Raw genomic sequence first — 17687 nt, forward strand, 5'->3', positions numbered from 1 at the left:
TTAAATCAAGAGATGCTTTATTTGACAAGAGAAAGATAGATCTGTTTTATCATAAACTTTCAGTCAACGTTTAAATCAAGAGGTGCTTTATTTGACAAGAGAAAGATAGATCTGTTTTATCATAAACTTTCAGTCTACGTTTAAATCAAGAGGTGCTTTATTTGACAAGAAGAAGATAGATCTGTTTTATCATAAACTTTCAGTCTACGTTTAAATCAAGAGGTGCTTTATTTGACAAGAGAAAAATAGATCTGTTTTATCATAAACTTTCAGTCAACGTTTAAATCAAGAGGTGCTTTATTTGACAAGAGAAAGGTAGATCTGTTTTATCATAAACTTTCAGTCTACGTTTAAATCAAGAGGTGCTTTATTTGACAAGAAGAAGATAGATCTGTTTTATCATAAACTTTCAGTCTACGTTTAAATCAAGAGGTGCTTTATTTGACAAGAGAAAGATAGATCTGTTTTATCATAAACTTTCAGTCTACGTTTAAATCAAGAGGTGCTTTATTTGACAAGAGAAAGATAGATTTGTTTTATCATACACTTTCAGTCTACGTTTAAATCAAGAGGTGCTTTATTTGACAAGAGAAAGATAGATTTGTTTTATCATAAACTTTCAGTCTACGTTTAAATCAAGAGGTGCTTTATTTGACAAGAGAAAGATAAATTTGTTTTATATCAGCCATACGAAACTTATTTTTCATCTGAAACATAAGTTATAATATTTAAAGCATAATTAAAAATCACTTTGAAAATAAAACACATATGGCTAAGTATGGTCAGGTGGTTGAGGCACTCGACTCGTAATTTGAAGTTATGAATGTCAGACAAAACGGAACAAAATATTGAGAAGCACATAATTAAAACCTGACGTAAATAAAACACCAGCAGCGCCGCTATATTTGTATTACAGTAAGAAAGTTTCAGATCAATCTACAGCCATCTTAAATAAGTACTTTGAAGTGCTTGCACCTAGCAAACTGTAACTGACCACTTGAATGATAAGTAAACTTATTTCAAGTAATGATAAATAATTGTCGCTAAAATAAACAATATTGTGTTATTAACCCTTACCCTAAATGTGATTTATAAATAGCTCGTATTGGACTGATTAAACTGAAATAAAAACTTTCACCAACTCACTCTGGTTCATACCGTATCAGTTGTTGACAAAAATACGAAACCCGAAAACAAGACCGCTTTGGAAAGATTCGTCTTTCTTCATCAGGAACAAACTTGTTTCCAGTTTGTTCCTAAAGAAGAGAGTTTCACTTTTGGAAAACGAGCAAGTTGTAGGGTATCGTACTTATATCTTTAATCCTCAAAAAAAGTACAAAACTGTTTGATTATCAAATAGTGAATGTTGTCATTTTAATATTAATGATAAAAGTTTAGGTTTCTATAATCCATATTGTGTTTTCCGAACATCATGACAGGCGGTTGTTATCCATTCGGTTTGACAATATGAACAGTGCCTGAACAACAACTGTGGTTGTCGTGTATCAAGTAGCCTGATGAGCGCTGGTGTTGGTCTTGTTGACTCTGAATTTTGTGGTGACAGTCAACTCGCATTCTGAGGGTCGCAGGTTCGAATCCCATTCACACCAAATAAGTTCGTCGTTTTAGCCGTGGGAGCGTTATTATGTGATGGTCGATCCCACTATTCATTGGTAAAAGAGTAGCCCAAGAGTTGATAGTGGGTGGTGATGACTAGCTGTATTCCCGCTATTCTTACACTGTTAAATTGTGAACGATTAGCGCATATATCCCTCGTATAGTTTAGCGCAAAATTCAAGAAACAATTGTTCGTTTGTTTTAAATTTCGCAGCTATTCATCACCACCAACCGCCTATTCTTGGACCATTCTTCCACCAACAAATACTGGGATTGACCGTGATATTATAACGCCCCCACGGCTGAAAAGGCGAGCATGTTTAGTGCGACGGGGATTCGAACCTGCGACCCTCGGATTACGAGTCGAACGCCTTAACACACTTGGCCATGTCGGGCCTCAAGAAACAAACAAACAAACATTAAAACACAAATATTATCGTAAAGCTTAAAATGTGTCAAAATAACACGAGCTCGTTTTAGAAATTACAAAATATATATAAACATTTATTCAATTTTTTATAGTCTAATAGACTAACATAAAGTATTCAAAAATCGTGTATAATGTAGATAAAAATTAATAGCTTAAGGTCAAAATGTGAATCGAAAGATTCGTGGTTCGTGTTTTGCTTTCACGACCCCACCCCCTGCATTTTGGGGCTGTGACTACACTATAAAAATCATGGTGAAATTTCAATATTCGGAGTAACCCAAGAACTGGCAGCGGGTGGAGTTGATTAGATGCTCTCTCTCTCTAACTTAATAGTTATAAAATTAAAGCGGTTACGCGTGGGTAGCCCTTGGTGTAACCCATATAAATCCTTGCAACAAAGATGTCGCCAGCACTTGTTTCCTTAACTTGAGGCTAAACTTCTTTGAAATACCTACTTTCCTCGCAATAGGGAACACTTCCAGTCCATTGACCAAATTTACACGTGGTCACGTTAAGGCCGACGAGTCTGTATCCGTCTTTGCAACGAAAAAGAGCTGTCCGTCCGTGGTCAGTTTTAGGAGCGATGACCATTCCATGGCGTGGCTTTATCGGAAGATATTTACATCTTGCTAAGGAATAGAGAAAGTCCATAAAGCTGAGTTATAAATAGAAATCTTATTATTTTACAAATAAAAAAGGCTTGTGTGAAAAAAAGAAAAAAGTACAAATATTCCGACTTCCAGCTGTTATTTACTAGTTGTTATTAAACACTTTAGGACAGTAATTTGGTAAACGAGTAGCCCCAAAGTTGGCAGTGGGTGTGGCGACTAACTGCTTTCCCACTGCTAAATTATAGACAACTAGCGCAGATAGCCCTCGTGTAGCTTTGAGCAAACTTCAAAATAAAGAAACATTTTTTTTCCAGTATTAATTACAATATCTAAAAATTTCACACAAGAAATCCAGTCACCTTAAGAGTACTAGTAGATTGTTAGGACACTTAAAAACGGAATTTGTACTTGTCAACATATTTTAATCGTTTCTAAGCGTGTCTGTCGGTAGTGGCCTGGTATGGCCAGATGAGTTAAGGCGTTCGACATGTAATCTGAGGGTCGCAGGTTCGAATCCCGGTCGCACAAATCATGTTTGCTCTTTCCGTCGTGTGGGCGTTATAATGTGACGGTCAATCCCACTATTCGTTGGTAAAAGAGTTGCCCCAGAGTTGGCGGTGGGTGATGATAACTAGCTGCCTTCCCTCTAGTCTTTTTTACTGTTAAATTAGGGACGGCTAGCGCAGATGGTTCTCGTGTAGCTTTGCGCGAAATTCAGAAATAAGCAAAGCTAAACACTGAATAAAGTTATCAGACGGTTATTTAATAGTTTACAATGTTTACTAATTAAAAAAAATACTACTTCACGTGCACTGTTATAAAACAGTTGCACATGCAAGTTCAGAGAACTTTCAGTTGTTGAAGAAAATTTAATTCTATATAAGATATGAAATAATTGCTTCCATTGCACGTGAAGTGAGTGATCACTGCGTGGTAATTCATTTTTAGAATACGTAATGTAAAATTAACATTTATGGCCATCTGATAGCCTTCTCTCTACCCTGACGTTAGGCTTGAGAGCGAGCCTTGTTTCTGAGCTTAACGTCAGGGTCGGTATGTGACTGGGATTCGAAGCCGCGACCCTCAGATTATGAGTCGAATTCTTTTACCACCTGGCCATTTCGAGCTAAGGCTACTGCTAGGAATCTGTTATAACAATTTGAGAACAATTATACACATGAATTACAATTATCACAGTTAGCTTGTTATATACGATGCCATATTTTCCAAATAACAAGCGTCCATCAATAAACTGAGTAAGATTTTGTTGTAAGTAGCTATGAGTCCCAAGTGCGGTTCTAACCCTTGATGATCTAATTAGTCTACTAATTAGATTCGTTTTCTGTATTTAGTGAGATTTTGTCCACGTAATATTTAAAAACTGAAGTTTCAGTGTTTCATGCCTGACTCTGCTATCACAGCCAATCAGGGAAGGTAGCGTGCAACTTTGACTGAAATTCAAACCAAACCAATCAGTGATATTGTGTGTTTTGTAGAAGTTTCGGGATCGTTTTGAAGGGCAAAATAATAATAAAGTGTTGAAATGTTTTTTGTAACTTGTTATTTATTAAGTTTCAAAACAATGTCAAATTTAACGACAAATGGCCTAAATATGTAGAACATGTTCATAATCTAGTGACAACAACAAAAATCAAGAGAGAAACGTTTCAAATCTTATTTAGTTTTACTAGCTAAACTTTTCTATTAAACTTTCAAATTCTAGTATATAATAGTTTAAATGTGATTCAAACAGTGAGTAAGGAAGAAGGGCTTTGCACACTGTCGTATGAGTTAAGACAGAAGAGCTTTGCACACTGTCGTATGAGTAAGGACAGAAGAGCTTTGCACACAGTCGTATGAGTTAGGACCGAAGAGCTTTGCACACTGTCGTATGAGTTAGGTCAGAATGGCTTTGCACACTCTCGTATGAGTTAGGACAGAAGAGGTTTGCACACTGTCGTATGAGTTAGGACAGAAGGGCTTTGCAAACTGTCGTATGAGTTAGGACAGAAGAGGTTTGCAAACTGTCGTATGAGTTAGGACAGAAGGGCTTTGCACACAGTCGTATGAGTAAGGACAGAAGGGATTTGCACACTGTCGTATGAGTTAGGACAGAATGGCTTTGCACACTCTCGTATGAGTTAGGACAGAAGAGGTTTGCACACTGTCGTATGAGTTAGGACAGAAAGGCTTTGCAAACTGTCGTATGAGTTAGGACAGAAGAGGTTTGCAAACTGTCGTACGAGTTAGGACAGAAGAGGTTTGCAAACTGTCGTACGAGTTAGGACAGAAGGGCTTTGCAAACTGTCGTATGAGTGAGGACAGAAGGGATTTGCAAACTGTCGTATGAGTTAGGACAGAAGGGCTTTGCAAACTGTCGTATGAGTAAGGACAGAAGGGATTTGCACACTGTCGTATGAGTTAGGACAGAATGGCTTTGCACACTCGTATGAGTTAGGACAGAAGAGGTTTGCACACTGTCGTATGAGTTAGGACAGAAGGGCTTTGCAAACTGTCGTATGAGTTAGGACAGAAGAGGTTTGCAAACTGTCGTACGAGTTAGGACAGAAGAGGTTTGCAAACTGTCGTACGAGTTAGGACAGAAGGGCTTTGCACACTGTCGTATGAGTTAGGACAGAAGGGCTTTGCATATAGTCGTATATAGATCAATTTACCAGGCACACAGACAGGCACGTGCGTCCATGTGCCATTCCTACATGTTACAGGTGTGGTGTTGTACAGGAACTGGTGCTGCTGTTTACAATCCACGTGGATTTCTTGTCCGTCCTCCACTCTCGTTCCGGGCTGAAAGTTGTTTACTCGACCATTTGTCACATCCGGGACAACACAGTAAGCTGTAGGATTAGAACGGTATGTTAAGTGTTAGTACTTCGCAAAGAACTGTTATTTAGTGGATAATTTTTGGGTATCATTCCTTAGTGAAGCTTCGTTTCACCAGTTGATACAGTAAGGACATCTTTATATTTAGATATATAAATATATTCACACACATATTTATAAACGTTAACACTTAAAAACACACATAAATATACGACGCAGAGAAAAAGGTTGATAATGCTGGACGTGTCCAAAGGCTAGTGAACTGGACTGTGGATCCGGGACTATGGTTCGAGTCTCGTCGTAGGTGTTACTGTCGCTAAAAACATAGCAACTTTAAATGTCTTTGTGATGTGTCAACTACTGACATCTCGTGAGTAGTAATTGTAGTAGGTAGACTAAACATTTTTTCATAGTTGTAAGAAAATGTATTGAACCTGTTTATTGTTTAACTATAAGAACCGCTTTTTTGTGAAAGAAGATTTAGTGTTTAACTAAAATAAGTGCTCTTTTTGTGAAAGAAGATTTAGTGTTTAACTAAAATAAGTGCTCTTTTTGTGAAAGAAGATTTAGTGTTTAACTAAAATAAGTGCTCTTTTTGAGAAAGATTTAGTGTTTAACTAAAATAAGTGCTGTTTTTATAAAAGAAGATTTAGTGTTTAACTAAAATAAGTGCTCTTTTTATGAAAGAAGATTTAGTGTTTAACTAAAATAAGTGCTCTTTTTATGAAAGAAGATTTAGTGTTTAACTAAAATAAGTGCTCTTTTTATAAAAGAAGATTTAGTGTTTAACTAAAATAAGTGCTCTTTTTATGAAAGAAGATTTAGTGTTTAACTAAAATAAGTGCTGTTTTTATAAAAGAAGATTTAGTGTTTAACTAAAATAAGTGCTCTTTTTATGAAAGAAGATTTAGTGTTTAACTAAAATAAGTGCTCCTTTTATGAAAGAAGATTTAGTGTTTAACTAAAATAAGTGCTCTTTTTATGAAAGATTTAGTGTTTAACTAAAATAAGTGCTCTTTTTGTGAAAGAAGATTTAGTGTTTAACTAAAATAAGTGCTCTTTTTATAAAAGAAGATTTAGTGTTTAACTAAAATAAGTGCTCTTTTTATGAAAGAAGATTTAGTGTTTAACTAAAATAAGTGCTCTTTTTATGAAAGAAGATTTAGTGTTTAACTAAAATAAGCACTTCTTGTGAAATAAAATTTACTGTTTAAAATAAATGCTCTTTTTGTGAAATAATATTTACTATTTAACTAAAATAAGCATTTTTTGTGAAATAATATTTACTGTTTAACTGAAATAAGTGCTCTTTTTGTGAAATAATATTTACTGTTTAACTGAAACAAGTGCTCATTTTGTGAAAGAAGATTTAGTGTTTAACTAAAATAAGCGCTTCTGGTAAAAAATACTTTACTATTTAACTGAAATAAGCACTTCTTGTGAAATACAATTTACGGTTTAACTAAAATAAGCGCTTTTTTGTGAAACAAAATTAGCTGTTAAACTAAATAAGTGCTATTTTTGTGAAACAAAATTAGCTGTTAAACTAAATAAGTGCTATTTTTGTGAAAGAAGAATTACTGTTTAACTAAAATAAACGCTTTTTATTTAAAGAATGTGAAATAAGGACGTACACACACACTCTCTGACTTCATCCTTTATATAATCAACTCTGATAATTTTGTTTTAGAGAATGATTAGGTAGAGTAAATTTTACTAGATTTTAAGTTTTTATGGAATTCACTTGCTCTCAATATTCACTTGCTCTCAATACAAAAGCGTACAATTTGCGATTTTTGAAAGATTTTAACAATGTGTTTTTTCTTCACCTAAATATTTGTCTCGCGGCAAGTTTTTATGGTATATACAACGATATAACTTAATGTTTAACAAGTGGGTTATATTTGGGTGTAGCTACCAGTCGGATCTATAAAACCTTTAGAAAATGGATCGAAACGTGGTTCAATTCAACCATGTTCAGTTTAAAAAGTTCAAATTCAAGAGTTGTCTGACAAACAAGTGATTAAGAGATATTGAAATATTTACTTATGTCTTCACTTGTTCACCTTATGTACTCAATAGGCTGAACTTCCAGGTTAGATGTCTCCTATGGTTTAGCACAACCGTTTCCAGTTTTGATCTGCAGACCAGAGGAAAACAGTCAAGCTTCAGCCTTCTCCACCTGAATGGTAGGCTGTGGAAAAGATAGCTAGCAAACATCACTCACTGCTAACTCTTTGACCAAATAATAGTGGGATTGAGCCTCATATTATAACGTCCCCAAGGCTGAAAAGATGCATGTATAGTGATGGAAATTTGAATTCCCGATCCATGGATTGCAAGATAAGAGCCCTAACCACCATGTGATGACAGACGTTTTGAATATCGAGATTATCACTGTGAAATGTAAAAGCGTTTTGCAGAACCACGTTTCGAACCAAAGATCCTGAGATATCTAGTCAGATACGATAATTAAGCCTTGCTTGGACAGATTATGTCGATAAATTAATTACTAGAAATACAATAAAGAATTTACTATAAATGGCGGTGACAGTGTAGTAGAGACTGCTAATTTTATCGGAATATTTTGTTACGAAGTTTATCTTCTGTGTGCATATCTGATATAATTAGTTTCAGCAAAACAACCTCGTTTCGTTTGCCAAAATTATATAATTTTCTACATACCCCAAAATATTTTATGAGAAAAAGAAATCAAGATACACATACTTAATAAAATGTTACCTACAGGTGCTGTCTAAAAATGTATACGCTTATACATCATTAAATAATAATAAAAGTGACAGCGTTACCTAAACATTGAGGGAGCGGATTGGACCAGGTACCATTTTCTAGACATGTGGTCGAAATAAAGTTGCCCTGAAACTTCATTCCATCAAAGCAGTGAAAGACTATAACTGACCCTACAGTCGTTGTCTTGCCCTCTAGGTAACCGTTGTGGAGATCTTCCAACTCACCGCAGTTTATTTCTAAAAAAAAACAAAAAAAAACAGGCAATTTCTAAATATCTTAAGTAGTTTTAAACGAAAGAAACTAAGTGAAATATAAACTACTGCATCTCTTCCTTTGCGTAACCTTGATAAACTAAATATATTAGTGACATGGGATTAAGAAATAAAAATAATAAATATATTAAAAGTTGGTTTATTATATGTATATATATCATTATTTTATTACATACATTATAATTTATTATTATACCTGCAAAGGGCGGTGGGCCATGCACAATTGTTCCTTTTACCCATTAGATAAAAGGGTCGTGAATAAAGTAGTCGAATGGAGCTGGATTATACGACATGACAGTCTGTGAATTCTGTGTTTCCTGTTTAACAAATTGGTTTCTCACTGATCACGCGTCTGTTACTACAAAGTTCAAATAATTAACATTTACTGTTGCTGTGTTCTGAATTAAATGTGCTTTCATTCAGTAATTATTACATGTTTTTGTACTTTTAGCATTTTTTAGATTTCGCACTGGACCTGTGTCCCTAATCTCAGTTAATATCTTGAAAAATCAGAACAGTAAACCATGATCAGTATCAAAGAGAAACGCTAGAAATTCTAGCACCTATGAATCCGAGCCCTGAATCTTTTGGGTTCCTTGCGACGTTGTCTCTGATTATTCCATTCACTTAGAGCAAAAGACGTGAATTAAACCAGATAAACTCTGTGTGAACAGCTCGAGTTTATTGCTAAGTGAACTAATATTTAATGTAAAGATAAACTAATGTAATAAACAAGTAGAAAGGCTTTGGAAATGAAATAAATCAAACGGAGTTCTATCAATTACATATATTTTTTTTTAAGAGAGTAAAAATTCAATAGAAATTAAGAGAACTGGAACCACTTGTACAGAAAGATCTTGCCACCAAAGACGCTGTTCCTCGTCCGGAATTGTACATATTACTTGGTTTGTGTTTTTAGATAAAGATTGCTTCATTGAGTTTCACGTAGGGCCCGACATGGCCAGGTGGATTAAGGCATTCGACTTGTAATCTGAGGGTCGCGGCTTCGAATCCCCATCGCACCAAACATGCTCGCCCTTTCAGCCGTGGGGGCGTTATAAAGTTTCGGTCAATCCCACTATTCGTTGGTAAAAGAGTAGCCCAAGAGGTGGCGGTGGGTGGTGATGACTACCTGCCTTCCCTCTAGTCTTACACTGCTAAATTATGGAATGGCTAGCGCAGATAGCCCTCGTGTAGCTTTGCGCGAAATTCAAAAACCAAACATAAGAGTTTCACGTACGAAAGGAATCCTCTGAAAATCTATCAAGAAGCAGCAGTACAAAATCCAACAGATTTGGTGAAGAGAAGAAACAAAGATTTTGAACGAATAAAAAAAATCAAGTTAACATCGAGCCAATTTTAAAGAAATTTCAACAGCACAAAAGAATGTACACAAAATAAACCTCTGAAAGTACCACACCAAAGAAAACCCCTAAAATATCAAACAAAGGTGTAACAGTAGCACAAAACAAAAGTGAGATATAGGGAAGACATTAGAAGTGTCTCGGTGCATGTGGATATCAATAGAACGTAAAATAAACATTTCTAAATGACGGAAGTTTATTGTGTCATTCAAACAAATGTTTCTTGATACAAGCCATGCCTGGTTTCGAAGTTACAATTTCAACGTTTTGAAATGGATCCTGGTTTCTCCAAATCCCAGTGTTCAACCATGTAGAAAACCTTGAGAAAATGTGGAAATTAGGGGAGTTTAATTCGAAACACCAGACCCCAAAAGTAAAAATGTGTTCTTGTGGGGTTGCCATACTAAATATTCCCCAGTGAAAATAATAATATAAATGTGTTGTTAACTAAATACACTATATTAAAATTTTGATACGTAGAGATGCTTTATTAGTTCCGTTGGCAGGGGCGTAGATCCTGGGGGGGGGGGTATAGTGCATACAATCATACCCCCCTACAGTTTGGTCTGTTTAATTGTTTTATTGCATCACAGGCCTACAAATTGTGTGTTTGTTTTTGTGATTATCGTGTTCTTACCAATCGTATTACATAATTAGGCCGAGATGTAGGCTTTTTCAGTAGTCAAAATGTACATCTTTAATATAGGCGTGCTTCTAAGCTTTTCAATCTAAGCGATAGTTCGTAAGTATCAGTCAATAGGCCTAAATATACATGCAAGTATCGTGGCAACAAGATTACTCTGTGACTGCATGTTTACAGCTTTCAGGTTCACGTAATCAGAGATTACGGATTTGCAAATTGAACAGTCCACATAAGTGGTTGAAAAAATCATCCCCCCCATCGGGTGTAAAAAAATCCACGCTCCTGTTCGTTGGTAAAAACGCTATAAATACAAGATTAATTGTTAGAATTAAAACACTACCTTGATCTATCAGCCATTTTGTTATATGATTTAATCATGAAACTGCGTGTTTTTCTAAGCGCCATGTTTAGCGTCAAACGTGTGGTAAAACGGCCCCTTCATCTGTAATAACTATAATGCACCTTCACAAGAAGGCTCCTCCCCTTCATCTGTAATAACTATAATGTACCTTCACAAGAAGGCTCCTCCCCTTCATCTGTAATAACTATAACCTACCTTCACAAGAAGGCTCCTCCCCTTCATCTGTAATAACTATAACATACCTTCACAAGAAGGCTCCTCCCCTTCATCTGTAATAACTATAATGTACCTTCACAAGAGGCTCCTCCCCTTCATCTGTAATAACTATAACCTACCTTCACAAGAAGGCTCCTCCCCTTCATCTGTAATAACTATAACCTACCTTCACAAGAAGGCTCCTCCCCTTCATCTGTAATAACTATAACCTACCTTCACAAGAAGGCTCCTCCCCTTCATCTGTAATAACTATAATGTACCTTCACAAGAAGGCTCCTCCCCTTCATCTGTAATAACTATAACCTACCTTCACAAGAAGGCTCCTCCCCTTCATCTGTAATAACTATAATGTACCTTCACAAGAGGCTCCTCCCCTTCATCTGTAATGACTATAACCTACCTTCACAAGAAGGCTCCTCCCCTCATCTATAATAACTATAACCTACCTTCACAAGAAGGCTCCTCCCCTTCATCTGTAATAACTATAATGTACCTTCACAAGAAGGCTCCTTCCATTCATCTGTAATAACTATAACCTACCTTCACAAGAAGGCTCCTCCCCTTCATCTGTAATAACTATAACCTACCTTCACAAGAAGGCTCCACCCCTTCCCATTCTTTGTTGTATTTACACCGTCTTGTCACGGAACCTGACAATCGGTAACCATGGTGACATTCGTATTTCACTACAGAGTTATAGGCCAGAGTGGTGAAAATAGCTTTTCCGTTAGGCGGAGCTGCTGGGACAGGACACTGCACAGCTAAAAAAAGAGAAAGAAACAGATATCAAACGTGATTTTCTTGTATTTAGACTTTTGTGTTTAATATGCAAAAATAAAAGAAATCTCATTATATTTTTAAAATTAGTATTGAATTGAAATTTTTATACTTAATCAGTAATTTAAAACAATTTATTTTTATATCCTTTCCTTTCTTGTTTTAAAAAAGACAAATTAGAAAATCAATTAGGATAAAGCAACTGCTTGTATTTCTTTAAAACAAAAACAACTTAGAAAACGAAGACTTTGGAAAGTTAATGAAACCTTTTGTACCTTCGAAGTTAAAATTATATTTTCAGAATATTATAAAAATCTGGAACAATGCTTGTTGAATACCGATATTTACATTTCATTTGCTCGTATACGCACAAGATACTCAAACATTTTTTTTTTGTTATTTGAATGTTGCGCAAAGCTACTCGAGGGCTATCTGCGCTAACCATCCCTAATTTAGCAGTGTAAGACTAGAGGGAAGACAAATAGCCATCACCACCCATCGCCAACTCTTAGGCTACTCTTTTACAAACGAATAGTAGGATTGACCGTCACATAATAATGCCTCCACGAGAATGTTTGATATAACGGAAATTCGAACCCGCGCCCCTCAGATTGTAAGTTGAGCGTCCTAACCTATGCCTAGCCTATGTTTTACAGCTAGTGGTTCTAGTTTTACCGTATAGCTTGTACATTTTATTTATTTTATAAAATAAAAAACAGGTTTGCATACGAAAATAAACATTTCTATCTTATAAACAGCATATTTGTATTCCACAGTCTTTCATTAGAGCTACTAGTTGGTATTAAAAGCATATTAATGTATTAGCTCTAATTTTGGAAATATGAACCCATTTGTGAAACCATAAATGACCAATATGAAAATTGTAATGTATATTTTAACTTCCTTACAATCCAAGTTTATACAAGTTTCTTGGGTATAAAGAAACGTTTTTAAAAAGTATTTTTCATTACGTTTTCTTCTAATAATTTTGCATCAAAACCATCAACGTTTTCTGATTGTTTCAAGTGTGGCATCAGGCAAGGAAATGGCAAGAATTTCCAGGAATCTGTCCCGCCAGTTTAAACAACGCAAAAGCTATGATATGAGGGTCGCGGCTTTGAATCCCGGTCGCACCAAACATGATCGCCCTTTCAGCCGTGGGTACGTTATAATGTGACAGTCAATCCCACTATTCGTTGGTAAAAGAGTAGCCCAAGAGTTGGCGATGGGTGATGATGACTAGCTGTCTTTCCTCAAGTCTCACAGTTAAATTAGGCACGGCTAGCGCAGATAGCCCTTATGTCACTTTGCGCGTAATTCAAAAACAAACAATATATGTTGCGCACATCTTACGAGGATCATCAGTAACATTTATTGATCATTACTTATATCCTTCATAACAGATGGCGCTACAACGCCACTAGCTACTTTCACTCCAGTAGATGATATTTTCAGTATAATTTACTAACTTAGTTCGTGTTCAAGTCACTGAAACTACGTAATGTCACTTGAGTGGTAGTTTCCCTGAGAAGATATTTCCCCAAATAGTTTTTTTTTAACGTTAATATAAATTAAAATATATATAATTAATTTTTTTTAGATTCCCCGTATGCGTAGAATATCAATGGCGTTACTTTTCGCCTCGGAAAATCTAGCCTGTCTTTATTTGTTAAGGTTGGCTCTCAGTGTTGTCACTGTTGGTATGTCTCTTGTTCCTCGTGGTTTCCTCTGAGTTGAACAGTAGAGTTTTAATTTATTTTGAAATTTCATAAGCAACTCAATATTTGTGTCATGTCCAAAGCTGAAAATTCGTTCTGATTATGCCCGACATTGCCTGGTGCTTAAGACAGTCGACTTGCAATCCAACCATGGCACACGCTAGCTCTTGACGCTGAGGGGACATTATAATGTGATGTTTAATTCAACATTTCGTTGGTAAAAGACTAGCCCGGGAGTTGTTGGTGAGTGGGGTTGACTAGCTGTTAAGTTAGGGCTATCTACTACAGCTAGCTCATGTGTATCTTTGCGTGAAATTCAATAAAAAGGAGAAAATTTCTCGTTATGTGTGCGCAATGGACTATCTGTGCCCTGCTCACTACAGGTATCGAAACCCGATTTTTCTCTATATAAGTCCGTAGACATATCATGTGCCCCTGGGGGAGAAGGTCTGAAAACGTTGCATGGATTGAAAACGATTGCCTGCACCCCTTCCTATATTTAAATATTATTTTACTTCTTACTTTCTTGTGTCAGTTATGAGTAATCACGAGACTGATAAAATCTATTAAAGCCCAAGTGTGTTCTATAACAAAGTCATATCAACCCCTGGGGCACAGTCCACGGACTACTACTGCTGAAAATGTGCGAATCTGTACCATTCTTGGCTGCCAGAACGAGCCGCTGTGCAGCTGCAGCCATATGAAAATATAGCCCCAGCCCCATACGCACTGCCAGAGGCTGAGACTAAAATATTCTAACTCTAAAAATGAGTTTCGATACCTGTGGTGGGCAGAGCACGGATAGCCCGTTGTGTAGTTTTGTGCTTACTAATAAACAACAACAAATCAATAATCACTTTAAAGTAGAAAAGTAAAGTAAAAAGACATAAAACACCACAGAAAAACCTGGAAAACGTAGTTATTATACAGGCTGTCCTACAATCTAACTTAAATTTCAATCCTTTCATTTCTCGAAAAGCGGTAAACATTATATAAATTTTGTATAAAGTCCAATTTGTTGAGCGGGGAATAATTAATAGATGGCGCATATATGACTTTCTTTTGTAATAATAGTGTGTAACGAGTTATGTCTGATAAGGTAATCTGAAAATAACGATGCTGCAGCTGCTTGCTACAGAATAAAGAGTGTGTAACATCCTTTCAGAAAGTGTTTTTTCGTTGCAGCTGCTTGCTACAGTATAACGAGTATGTAACATCCTTTCAGAAAGTGTTTTTTCGTTGCAGCTGCTTGCTACAGAATAACGAGTGTGTAACATCCTTTCAGAAAGTTTTTTCGTTGCAGCTGCTTGCTACAGTATAACGAGTGTGTAACATCCTTTCAGAAAGTGTTTTCTCGTTGCAGCTGCTTGCTACAGAATAACGAGTGTGTAACATCCTTTCAGAAAGTTTTTTCGTTGCAGCTGCTTGCTACAGTATAACGAGTGTGTAACATCCTTTCAGAAAGTGTTTTCTCGTTGCAGCTGCTTGCTACAGTATAACGAGTGTGTAACATCCTTTCAGAAAGTGTTTTTTCGTTGCAGCTGCTTGCTACAGTATAACGAGTGTGTAACATCCTTTCAGAAAGTGTTTTTTCGTTGCAGCTGCTTGCTACAGTATAACGAGTATGTAACATCCTTTCAGAAAGTGTTTTTTCGTTGCAGCTGCTTGCTACAGTATAACGAGTATGTAACATCCTTTCAGAAAGTGTTTTTTCGTTGCAGCTGCTTGCTACAGTATAACGAGTATGTAACATCCTTTCAGAAAGTGTTTTTTCGTTGCAGCTGCTTGCTACAGTATAACGAGTATGTAACATCCTTTCAGAAAGTGTTTTTTCGTTGCAGCTGCTTGCTACAGTATAACGAGTATGTAACATCCTTTCAGAAAGTGTTTTTTCGTTGCAGCTGCTTGCTACAGTATAACGAGTATGTAACATTTTTTCAGAAAGTGTTTTCTCGTTGCAGCTGCTTGCTACAGTATAACGAGTATGTAACATCCTTTCAGAAAGTGTTTTTTCGTTGCAGCTGCTTGCTACAGTATAACGAGTATGTAACATCCTTTCAGAAAGTGTTTTTTTCGTTGCAGCTGCTTGCTACAGTATAACGAGTGTGTAACATCCTTTCAGAAAGTGTTTTTTCGTTGCAGCTGCTTGCTACAGAATAACGAGTGTGTAACATCCTTTCAGAAAGTGTTTTTTCGTTCACTTTTAGGGCATAAAATTTTAGTCATCGTTTGCTAGAGAACATTTGAGCTAGTAAAAGAGCAATCGTAATAATAATTACAAAATGTTAATCATTTAGGGCTAGTAACAGGGCAATCATGATAACAATCGCAATACTTCATTCATTAGAGGACAATCGTCACTCTAATGATTAAGTAATGCTAATCGGTAGATGACGTATCTTTCTGTGACCAAACTGTAATTTTGGGGTGTAACAATATGTTTGTTTGTTTTTTAATTTCGCGCAAAGCTGCGAGAGGGCTATCTGCGTTAGCCATCCCTAATTTAGCAGTGTAAGACTAGAGGGAAGGCAGGTAGTCATCATCACCAACCGCCAACTTTTGGGCTACTTTTATACCAACGAATAGTGGGATTGACCGTAACTTTATAACGCCCCCACAGCTGAAATGGCAAGCATGTTTGGTGCGACTGGGATGCGAACCCGCGACCCTCAGATTACGTACGAGTCGAGTGCCTTAACCACCTAGCAATATGAAGACTAATTTGTTAAAATGAGTGGATCAAAATTTAGATTGGTATTTTATTATATAATACGAAGCCTAACTCAATTTAAAACATTATTCTATCCAATATCAACTAGGGAAACAATAGAATGACTTATTTTTATTTTCCATAAGGGTTATGTTTTTACATTCTCTTATTTAACAGTTTTTCCTCGGGTCAGGTACCCAGAATTCTGCAGATTCTAATTTTTCAAATCACTTTGGGTCGTTATTTTTTTATCGGCTAACACTTTTACCAAAACATGATTGGACAAAGAGCAGGCGATTGACGCACCCTTTGTAAAAATCGGATCCACGACTAGCCACAAAACAGATATCGACATATTATCGATATTCAGTGACTAAGTGTACCGATCTTATATTGACAAAGCAACATTTATACAGGATACGAAGCCCCCCCGCTAGTACAGCAGTAAGTCTACGGATTTACAACGCTAAAATCAAATGTTCGATTCCCCTCGGTGGGCTCAGCAGATAGCCCGATGTGGCTGTGCAATAAGAAATAATTCACACACACACACACACGGGAAAGGGACAAAAAAAGGTTTGTGAGGGTAAAGCGTGGTACTTGTGGGAAATGTTCTCGATGTCAGCTTGGATGTGATGGTTTAAACCCAGAGGTCAAAATGGCACGACAAGCAAGTGGGAAACAGCCACAGAGCAAATTAAAGGCACGAAGAAACAAACATGAAGGATGACTCTGTTTTATTAGACAAGGATGAAGGTGAAATGCCTTGCAATAATATTGAGGATCCTTTGGAATTTGTGACACTGAAGGAACGACATCGGTCATTCACGAACTCAAGTGTGAAAACAAAGCGTCGTTGTTGTAGAACTCGAACGATGTATATTTAACTCGGTAGTTCTTAGATATCGAATCCACATTCACATCAAACTTTCCAAACGAAGGAATATGGTGTCAGTGTTCTGGACAAGAACAATAGACTGTTTGTGTTCTGTATGATTGTTTTAGTATTCTATGTACTGTGTTATTCCAAGGAGAAACAGATGGTTTTACGAACGTGATTGGAAATGACATTTGGAAGAAATCTGATGATACAAACCTATTCTCATCTGTCAATGTTATTTAACAAACTCTGTCAGAGAAATGTATTGAGATAAAAATTATACTGTACTGCTGTGTTGGTTAATGACATTCAAAGTCAAAGAGATTGAACATTGACGAACAAGCTTTTGAAACAGATAGATGGCACTTTCGTCGACTAAAGTGTGGGTCTCAGCTGGAACCTACAATAATATCTGTCCAGCATTATTGTAAGCAAGGTGGACTGAAAGATGATGAGAATTATCCCACTGACACTAAAACAAACAACAAGAACGGAA

At 36.4% G+C, this 17687-nt stretch overlaps 1 protein-coding gene across 1 annotated transcript in view; it reads right to left on the bottom strand.

The window, feature by feature from the left end:
• Positions 1-17687, bottom strand: part of LOC143230320 (sushi, von Willebrand factor type A, EGF and pentraxin domain-containing protein 1-like) — a 75934-nt gene that overhangs the window by 27755 nt on the left and 30492 nt on the right. Inside the window, exons 6-9 of the mRNA XM_076463649.1 lie at positions 11694-11867; positions 8310-8486; positions 5334-5513; positions 2503-2676 (exon numbers count right to left, since the gene is read on the bottom strand). Of these exons, the coding sequence (XP_076319764.1) occupies positions 2503-2676; positions 5334-5513; positions 8310-8486; positions 11694-11867 (705 nt within the window). The remainder of the gene's footprint in view (positions 1-2502; positions 2677-5333; positions 5514-8309; positions 8487-11693; positions 11868-17687) is intronic.

The sequence above is a fragment of the Tachypleus tridentatus genome, chromosome 1 (assembly GCF_004210375.1).
Source record: "Tachypleus tridentatus isolate NWPU-2018 chromosome 1, ASM421037v1, whole genome shotgun sequence".
Lineage (NCBI taxonomy): Eukaryota > Metazoa > Arthropoda > Merostomata > Xiphosura > Limulidae > Tachypleus > Tachypleus tridentatus.